The sequence below is a fragment of the Artibeus jamaicensis genome, unplaced genomic scaffold, assembly GCF_021234435.1.
Source record: "Artibeus jamaicensis isolate MK-2021 breed Jamaican fruit bat unplaced genomic scaffold, CSHL_Jam_final scaffold_1019, whole genome shotgun sequence".
Lineage (NCBI taxonomy): Eukaryota > Metazoa > Chordata > Mammalia > Chiroptera > Phyllostomidae > Artibeus > Artibeus jamaicensis.
The window spans coordinates 8,299,257-8,309,549 of NW_026522025.1; the positions used below are offsets into that span (position 1 = coordinate 8,299,257).

At 49.6% G+C, this 10,293-nt stretch overlaps 1 protein-coding gene and 1 pseudogene across 1 annotated transcript; one reads left to right on the forward strand and one right to left on the reverse strand.

The window, feature by feature from the left end:
* The first annotated feature begins 3,332 nt into the window (after window positions 1-3,332).
* Window positions 3,333-7,676, forward strand: LOC119051646 (cysteine-rich protein 2-like; annotated as a pseudogene).
* On the reverse strand, window positions 7,349-9,185 carry TACSTD2 (tumor associated calcium signal transducer 2). Its single transcript, XM_037148529.2, has one exon. It carries the CDS (start codon window positions 9,009-9,011, stop codon window positions 8,043-8,045), a length of 969 nt encoding a protein of 322 aa, XP_037004424.2. The 5' UTR covers window positions 9,012-9,185; the 3' UTR covers window positions 7,349-8,042.
* Between the last annotated feature and the right edge of the window lie 1,108 nt (window positions 9,186-10,293).

The following is a 10,293-nucleotide window of genomic DNA, read 5'->3' on the forward strand; positions in this document are numbered from 1 at the left end:
GTTTCCCTCATTGAGAAGGCTTTGGGGATGCCAGTAAGCAAGAAAGAAAAAGATAAAGAATACCAGAGGAACTATGTCTATTTAACCCATTGCAAATTCCTCAAACTTGTGTGATATCTAGTATAAAATAAGACAAAAAATATTTGACAGATGCAATGATCAATCTCAGCATCCTTAAGGACATGGGTTGTCCAACTTGTGACTGGTGCCGGGTAACCACCCACAGCCACTCGGGATATCAGTATGCCGGCCATACCCAGCCCTGGTCAAGTTTATGTCAGCCCCACTGAGGGCAGACTAGAAGACAAAAGGATAAGGAACTAGCATGAGTAGATATTAATAGATCCATTTAACAATGTAAATGCAAGGGTCAGGGAGGTGAACTACCATTTCTCACAGCTAAAAAGTGAGAACTGAAACAGAAGTTTCATCTGCTGACCTTGTTGATACCTCCTGTATTGCATTGTGTTTAACAGCATATAATAATGTGCTTCCCATCAAAATATTTGGGTGGCCCAAACATTTCCTCCAACAGTACCAGCTACCAAGAGAAATGAGAGTAGTAGGACTACTAATTAGACCAAGCTATACCCAATTCAGGGGCCACGAAGACATAAGGCTTCTAAAGAGTTCCATGATCTAGCCAAATGATTCCTGTCCCCGTCTCTGTTCCTGTTCAAAGAGACAGGATGTGATACGTTGGTAAACCGAGTTGTCTGCTGTTAAACCACTGATTAATGGGTTCAGACTGTCACTCTAGATCACTCCTGTTTGCCTTCTCACCTCTCTTGGTTTGGCCTCCTTACACAGCACAGACCCAAGAATTTCCACTGAAACTGAGGATATACAATTTGGTGCGGTGCCAGCAGACACAGCTCTCCCGGATTCAGTGTAATTTCCTACTCACTCCCACCCTGCCAATAATTCCTTCATAGGTTTGTCATAAAAAGCAATAATGTAATCTCCAATGGGGCTTAGCGATGTCAGAGAATGGGTCCAGGAGGGAAATTATAACTGGAAGATGCCCACCAGGAATCACTATTGATTGTAAAAGAAACCCATTAACTTCCCAAATGCTCCTCCGAGGGATTCCATCTGGGCCCCAGAGAATCAGCCTCCCCACTGACAGCATCACCGTTTGGCATGGAACCTGGCTCTTTGCCCTGCTGTGTAGGTGGAGTGTAGTTGTAAAACCTCAGACTCCAAGGAGGACTGCCCTAGATCTGAATTCTAGCTGAAATCCTGATGTGATTTCTGGCAAGTCATTTACTTATGCTTCAGTTTCCTCATCAGTAAAACAGGAATAACAGAACATGCTTCTTCATGTTCATGGGATTGTTGTGAAATGAATGAGGTAATCAGGATAAGGCTTGTAGGAGAGTGTTTGCACACCCTATGAACTTAATATGTACTTAACACAGCAACTTTCGACCTTTTTCACCTCACAGCACACAGGCTCATGACTAAAATTCTGTGGCACCAAAAATATATTTTTTGCTGATCTGAGAAAAATAAGTAATTTTGACTCATTCACACTGGACAGCTCTTGTTGTGCTGGCTGTTGTCACTTTTTTATTTGACAATCTAAAGCAAGGGTGTCAAACTCATTTTCACCGGGGCCACATTGGCCTCGCGGTTGCCTTCAAAGGGCCAAATGTAATTTCAACTCCTTAACAGTTAAGGAGTAGTTACATGTATGCAGTCCTAAAATTATTTCAGCCCTTTGAAGGCAACCTCAAGGCTGATGTGGCCCCCGGTGAAAATGAGTTTGGCGGCCCTGATCTAAAGGAAAAGAGGTCCATGTCCATGACTGATCAGGTAATGCGTGTTTCCAAAATCCTCGCAGCACACCAGCAGAACATCACTGGCCTCGTAGGTGGCAGCCATTGATTTCAGTTCCATTTAACACTCTTTCCCGAGAGCTTATTAGTAACCAGACACCCTGCTCAACCCCACGTGGGATACAGGAATAATTCTCCCGAAAGCCTGTGTTCCTCCTTGGGAAGGCTTTTTTCAAAAAGGACAGAGCAGCGGGCCATGGGAGAAGAAGCTCTTTTGGAACTAAATACAAAAATGCCTGCTGGCATACAGTTCTACAGAGGCAGGGGTAGTGCCCTGGTTAAAGGCACGGATTGCGGTGCCATTCTCTGTGCGGTAGACACAATAATGCCCTTCCCCACCAAAGATGCCCACATCCTAATCCTCACAGTTGAGGATTATGTTACTTTATATGGCAAATTTTATATGGGATTCTGCAGGTATGATTAAGGTTGGAGACCTCGAGAGAGGGTAATGACCCAACCCAGTCACCTGAGTGCTCACAGCTGAGGAACCTTTCCCAGCTGGGGCCAGAAAGAGAGAAGACAATGGAAGAACAGTCAGAGCTACAACAGGAGGACTCAACTTGCATGGCTGGCTTCCAAGGTCAGAGAAAGGAGCTATGCACTGAGAAATGAGGGCACCTCTGCCAACTGGGGAACGTCCTGGGTTATGGCCGGCAGGAAAGTGAAGATCTTGGACCCACAACTAAAAAAGAACTGAATTCTGCCAACAACCTGAATGAGCAGGAAATAAAATTTCTCCCAGCACTCCCAGAAAGGAATGGAGCCCTGAGGACATCTTGATTTTAGCCCAGTGCGACTTGTGGGGGAATTCTGACCTGAACAGAAAGATAATAAATATGCATTGCTATAATAAATCAGTAAAAATCAGTATACTCTGGCTTGCAAATTTATAAATTATAAGAGGCAGTAAGCACAATGGTTAAGAACATGGATTTGGGGATCAGTTTGCTTGGGTTCTAATCCCAAGTGTGTTACCTATTAGATGTGTGACCATAGGCAAGTAATTTAACTTTCAGTGTCTTAATTTTTGTTATCTGTCACAGAAATGCTGATATACCTACCCACTCATGCTAGTTAGGGTGAAAGATTATACTAAAATAAAAGACTATTACAGAGATGCAATAGTAATGTAATTTAAAAACAAAGACACTTCCTTCTTCCTTCGCAGTTAAAGATGAGTGTCCCCCTTGGCATTGGCAAGCTGGGCGGCGGCTCCGCCTTTGTAAATTGTGGCTTCCAGGGTTGTTCTAGTTCCCCTAACAGAAGTCTAGGGAAGGAGGTGTCTCCTTAAGAGAGTGGAATAAATGGAAGGCACTATTCACATTGCTCTGAAGAATTCAGCCATTAGTAGTTATTTCCGCCCCCCAGGTTTCTGGGGGCCTTCCTGTCATGCTGACATGAGTGATCATTTAAGAAATGTATATTCAAGGCTGCAACGCCAAGACAGGTGTGGGCGGAGGACACGAGCAACCAGGAGCACCGACAACCATGGCCTCCAAGTGTCCCAAGTGCAATAAGACCGTGTACTTTGCTGAGAAGGTGAGCTCCGTGGGCAAGGCCTGGTACAAGTTCTGTCTCAAGTGTGAGCACTGCAGCGGGACGTTGATGTCTGGGGGCCACGCCGAGCATGATGGGAAACTATTTTGCCACAAGCCCTGCTACACCAACCACAGTGTTCGGACACGAAGGTATGAACATTGGAGGTGCCAGCTTCAACATCTACAAGAAGCTGCCCCTCAAAGGGGCTGCAGGTCACTGGCCCTATTGGGGTCCCTGTGGCACAAGCTGAGGATCAGAAGGCAAGTGGCCTGCCCAGAGGGGTCCAGCAAAGCCACAAGTATCACCACGTTCACCAGGGAACCCAGCATGTGCCCTTGTTGCCGCGAGAGGGTCTACTTTGCCGAGAAGGTGACGTCTCTGGGCACGGGCTGGCCCCGGCCATGCCTGCGCTGTGAATGCTGTGGAAGATGCTGACTCCGGGTGGGCATGCGGAGCATGAGGGCCAGCCTTACTGCTGCAGGCCCTGCTGTGGACCCAAGGGAGTGAATACTGGAGCTGTGGGCAGCTACATCTATGACAGGGGCCCAAGGGCAAAGTTCAGCCCAAGGCCACTGCCGCAGGGCCCACTGCCGGGCTCTGTGGGAAAAGTGACCAGCTGCCCGGTGCCGCCTAGCCTCCACACATCCTGCCCGGGAGTCTGGGACCTGCCTGTTGGGGGAGGGACAAGCCACAGGGGCCATCTTCAGAAGAGACCGGCCCATCCCAGTTTCTCTAGCTGTGCCTTCCTTTGTGTCCCAGCACCGTGTTGCCTCCTTTTGTGTCCTTGTGCCTCCCTGTCCCCATGTGTCTCCATGTCTGTGTGTCTCCTGGCTCTGTCTGGGTCCCTCTCTGGATCCCTCGCTGAGGTGGCCACCCACATGCCCTCTCCTGCTGCCCCATGCCTCCCCAGTGTTATTTATCTCCCTCTGCCACCCTGGACATAGCCAGCCACAGCCTCACAGTGTCCCTGGGCAGGGCCTCTGCCTTTTCACACCGCCTTGCAAGCACCCATCCACCATCCTCCCATGGTTCACACACAGGGGGAGATTTTGTATGTCAATAAAGTGTTTCAGGACTGGAGGACATAAGGAAGGACTGTATACTCGATCTTTTCATATCTTATATCTAATCCTACAAATCAAGCACATTAGCTAAGTGTCTACCTAGTTTACAAATAAGAAAACAGGAGTCTAAAAAGCCAGGTACCTTCAAAGCCCACACACTTACATTTAACCAAAGTATATCTCCCATTTAAGTGACAGTAAAAAGCTAAAGAATACCACAATTTAAGAACAGAAATGATCAAGGAAAAAAAAACTAAACAGGAGAGCAACCAGAGAGACAAGTGTAACAGACAAGGGACATGACAGGAGTCAGCAGCCGGAGCTGTAGGGCAGCTCTGCTCCTGTCTGCCTGACTTGGGTAAATCCATTCTCCTCTCTGTGCCGCAGTTTCTTCATCTATAGGGTGGAGCCAAGGATTAAAATGATTCCCTTTCCAATTCTGACATTCTGGGATTCTATTTGGAAAGTAGTGAAACCATAATAAGTATGTAGGTGAAAAGAAATGGTACGATTTCTAACTTATCCCAATTAAAAAAATAACCAGAGTGGATAAAACCCCAGTGACCAAAACAAGGAAATCTGTTGAGCCTGGGAGCTCAAGAGACAAGCTGTAACCTGCTGGTCAGTCACACCTGTCCTCACATTCCTTCTGAGGGTAGACCCGCCCTTGGGCACAAAGCAGTGAATGGAAGTTTTGAGGGGAAATCCTGGAGGTGGAGGCTTAGCCCAGGGTGACAGCTAGTTCTGGTGAGTCCTGTTCCCAGCAGCAAGCTAAGTTTCCAAACAGAAGTATGAGGGACCCTTCCTTGAAAGGAAATAAGAAAGGTGTCTCAATCTGCTTGGTGCATGACATAGCAACCTCGCCTGGGAAACAAGACAGTTTCTGAACCACGGAAAATACGTGATCATGAATTAATTACCCAACCTTTTTGGACCTCAGTTTCCTTACACATGAAATGAATATAATCTATAGGAAAGAAGAAAACTTAAAACTATAGTGAACTCTAAGTGCCCAGATTGTTCTAAGCCAGGGGTGTCAAATTCATTTTCACTGGAGGTCACATCAGCCTCAAGGTTGTCTTCACAGGGCCGAATGTAATGTTAGGATTGTATAAATGTAACTACTCCTTAACAGTTAAGTGAGTGCTCAGCACTGCCACTGGGTAGAAACAAGGTGCTGGCCGGATAAAACACGGTGGAGGGCCGCAGGCCTTGTGGTTGCCACCTGTGTTCTAGGCACTCCTATCAATGACTCATTTAGTCTTTGTAATAGTGAGGGATTTGTAGTTTCGTTCAACAAAGGAAGCAACTGAGGAGCGTTAGGTGACTTACTTGCCCAGTGGAGAATTTGAACTTAAGTTTGTCAACACTTGGGTAACTTCCAGTAAGCCAACGTCTCAAAAATGACACTGTGAAAGTGATCTGTAAACAATCGAATGCAATGGTGTGCGAGGATTTATAAACCCAGATTAATGCAGAAATTTAGAAATTATCCAGAAGCAACATTCTGATAAAGAAATGGGCCCCACCCCCACCCCCCGCCCCCCACAGGGCTTTTTCCATTGTCCGGCCCCCTAGTCAATCCTTAATCTGTTCATTTGCAGTCAAGACATATTATTTTGAAGTGACTCTTCAAACAACAGCAGCCTGATATAGTGAAAGGAATACTGGACATGGAATCAAAAGACTTTTTAGTTCCAGCTATGCCACTGAAACACACTCATCTTGCTAAGCCACTTGCCCTTTTCTCTGTAAAATGAGGGGTTGGGTTAGAGGTGATTGCCAAGGCCCCTTTAGCTATGGCACTTCAATGACTCAGAGAAGCAGAAAGCAGCAAGCGGCGCTGTAACATTTCCCATCCTAATTTGGGGTACTTCAGCCATCCTTCCTATGGTGGGGAAGCCGGCCCATCCCCACCCTGCCCCCTGTTAGGCCCCTTTTGAGCCTGAGAGATGGTTTGGAGCCTGAGAGAGCTCTGGCAGTAAAGCATCCACTCTACCAGTGCACACAAGCCACAGTCCCGAGCGGTGAAGGCAGTGTCTGAGAGCCGCCACCCTTCCACTCTGTCCCCCAGTTCTTAACTGATGTTTTTCAGTCCTGAGGGGTTGGCAAGGACCACTAGACACAGCAGGGGTGGGAGGAGAAATATCGGGCTGAGATTCCAGGGCAACAAACTCGAGGCCTGAACCTAGCTACTTGCTTTTGGGTAGGCAACCACCCCTCATATGCCCATTGCTGCAGTAATTTCCAAGCAGCTGCAGGAACTCGTTTGCCTATAGGCTACCAAGCAGCTGAACTCCACAAAAAGGAATGCGGACGACTGTAAACAAGGAGGTACGTGGAAAGGAGGCAAGTTGCTAGTTTTTACAGCAAATAGGAAGGAAACATTGTTAAAGCATATTGCTAGCAACAATCTGAGGACAACCACCTTAGCACACACACCCAGAGAGCCACGGCATAAGGCCTCTGACAAACCAGCTGCATCCCCGTAGGAAAGTCATGGAACCCCTCTTATAGCCACATCATTTGGGATTAAGTAAATTGCCAAGGACTAAATGGGAATTGCATCACCTACTTCCAAACAGGGCAAGGACTGGAGAGAGACACAGCCCCTGAAACAAACAGGTTTCCTTCCCCACTTAAGAATTCTTGTTGGGACACAAACAAGGCTGGTCTCTGATCCCAACAATAGCACCTAGTTCTGGCCTCCTCCCTCCAACCCAGCCTCCCGTGGTTGGAGGGAGGTTCCCAAATAATCTTACTTAGAAAAACCAGTAACTGGACCAGCCTGTTACTATTAAAATGCCTGCTCCTGCAAAAGAAAAAAAAAACAGGGTTAGAATTTAAAATCAGAAATCCGAGTGGTGGGAAATTAGACACCAAACTGATATAAATCTGGAGTGAGTTCTCACCAATTCCATCTTTTATGCCTTTTCCATATTTTATTAAATTTGTGGTTTTTTTTTAAAAAAAATCACAGCAGCATTTATCAAAGACAACTTATGTACAAACATTTTACAAAAGAAACATTACTAAATAACAAGGGGGTGGGGGAAGCAGGACGCAGGGTGTCCAGGTGCTGTCGGCCCCCAAACAGAGACGACTAACAAGTACTCAGGCAGCTGAAACCGACTTCTTCCCAGGTGACGGTAAGGGCGGACACCACTCGGACCCAATTAGAGAACAACTCCTCGAGAAGGCCACGAGCCAAGCGGAGCTGGGCAAATAACTGAAACCCAAGACACTAAAATCGACGTTCCCCATCTAAACGCAGTTAAGCCTTCAACATTAATGGTGTCACTTGTAAAGATGCGGGCTTGTCGTACAGGCACTTGATTCTCAAACACAGCCTCATGCCAGGCTTTCCTTAACTCTTCGAGTCAGGTTTCTTGTTGGACCAAAAGGGAAGGAATTTTACTTCCTTCAAGGCTGAAGTCACAACAAAGAAAGGGGGCCAAGACCGGTTAAAGTCGGTGGGGTGCAGAGAGACAAGAATTTAGGGAGAGAAAAGTGTGCTTTGGGCCCAGAATGAAGAAGCGCGACTCACTCCGGCCTGGGAGACCTGCGGGAACCCCGTACCCCACCCCGCCCGCACCTACAAGCTCGGTTCCCTTCTCAACTCCCCCATCTCCTTGATCTCCACCTTCCTGTACTTCCCGGATCTCCTCCAGTTGGTAATCACCAGGACGGCCACCCCCGCGATGAGGGCCAACACGACCACCACAATGACGGCCACGAGGCCGCTGGTGAGGCGCTTCATGGAGAACTGCGGCGGCTTCTCGTCCAGGTAGAAGATGAGCGGCGGCTCCATCAGCAGGGGCTCGCCGCGCACGCTCACGTCCAGGCCGCCGCGGCCGGGGAACACCGACTCGCCCTTGACGTCCCTCTCGAAGTAGTAGGCGACGTCTGCGATGTCCACGTCGCCGGGGGCCTTCTGCGACGCGTTCTGCCGCAGCTCGATCTGGATGGTGGGCGCCTCGTAATGCACCGCCGCCACGAACTTGGCAGGCAGCAGGTAACGCTCGAGGAAGAGCCGCCGCAGCTCGGCGTCCAGGTCCGAGTGGTTGAAGGCGCGGCGCGCCGGGCGGTGGCGCAGGTCGATGAGGATGTGGTGGGTGCGCACCAGCTCGTCGCAGAGCAAGCTCAGGTCGCCCTTGTCCGTGCGGCGCACGCCCACCGAGTTCACGCACCAGCACACGGACGTCTGGTTGCACTGCCGGGCCTTGAAGCGGCCCTGATGGTCGCAGTCGGGGTCGTACAGGCCGTCGTTGTCCACGATCGCGTGCTCGCTGGGGCGCACCAGCGCACGGCCGCTTTTGCGGGCGCTCATGCGCGCCTTGAGTAGCAGGCATTTGGAGGTCAGCGAGGAGCAATTGACTTCGACGTTAGTGCCGAGCGCACGGCACTGGCAGCGGCCGCCTGGGTGTTCTCGGCTACAAATGGTCATCTTATTTGTGGCGCACGTACAGTTGTCCTGTGCAGCCGCCTGGCCGGTCACCGCCGCCAGGAGCAGCAGTAGAAGCAGCGGCAGCGACTGCCACGCGAGGCCCGGGCCCCGAGCCATGGTGGGGCGAGGTGCGCGGACGGGACGCAGGCTCACGGGGCGCGCTGGAAGTCTGCTGCACTCTCGGTCCGCGGTCTGGTGCGGTCTCAGGACGCCGGCCGCTGCCGGTCCCGCCCGCTCTTATACTCCGCCGGACCTGCCTGGCTGGTTCCGCGGCCAACTCACCCTCTGGTATTTTGGTGACACATCCCGCGTGCCCCTCCTCCCTCAGTCCCCGTCCCACAGAAGGCACAGCCCGCCCTGCACCTCCCGCGATAGGGTAGGGGAGCAGAAGCCGCCCCCGCCTCCTCTAGACCGAAAGCCGGAGAGAAGAAAACCGATACTCACCTGCGGGCTGGCCACGGCCCGCCCCCCCCCCCCCGCGCCTCTGGCTCCACCTGGAGAGGGGCCCGCCCTTGACGCGGCTTCTAGCAGGGCACCTTGGGCGTCCTGGCTGCTCTCCTAGACTGCAGTTCTCAGAAACTTCGGTGAAAATTGTCGTGGGACTGTACTGCTTTTATCCCGCTCCTCCCCCCTTTTCTCTCTCCCTTTCCCACCTCTATCCGTGTTTTAAGTTCTTTCACTTCCTCGCTCCGTTTCGTTTCGTTTCGTTTCTCAGCTCTCTAATCGCACACATCTACATAGTTTACAGTTCACAAACATTATCTCTTCTTCATCTCAGTCCTGAGAGATATGGAGCATCTATCAGACCCATTTCATTGGTGATGAAATTAAGGCTTAGAGACTTAAAGCGGCCCTGCCCTCAATTTCCTCAGATTTCTGGGAGAGGGGTTTAGTTCTCCGCCTGGCTGTTAGGAGACCTTAAGTGTGAGTGAAAAGGGGGGGGTGCAGAACTGAAGGAAGCTGAGGCAGCGGTTGTTACTCCGTGGATCGTGGGTAAAACCCAGGCGCCCTGGTGTTTAGTGTGGAAGAAGTTCTGTTAACCACTCCCCCCTACACACACACACACACACACACACACACACACCATGTATGCCTGTACTCAATGTAGAGAGATGAAAAGGAACAAATTCCTTAAAAGAACCAGCAAGACTATAAGGAGTTCTTTGCACGATTTGATTGTAAAGGAGCAAAATATTGCTTTTCTTTTTCTGTGTTCCATTTAAGTAGCCGAACAACTGCAAATAATGCAAAGAATGGAGCCTGTGGGAGGTTGCTTGTCTGCCACCGTGTGGCTACTTTATTGGGATAGAGGGGTTGCAACCTCTTTTTTTTTGAGTCATCCAGAAAGTCCAGGGTTTCAAAGCTTTGGCACGATTAACAATAATCAAGTTGTAATTAT

Coding starts and splice junctions, on each gene's coding strand:
- TACSTD2 (XM_037148529.2), bottom strand. CDS start 9,011: ATGGCTCGGGGCCCGGGCCTCGCGTGGCAGTCGCTGCCGCTGCTTCTA.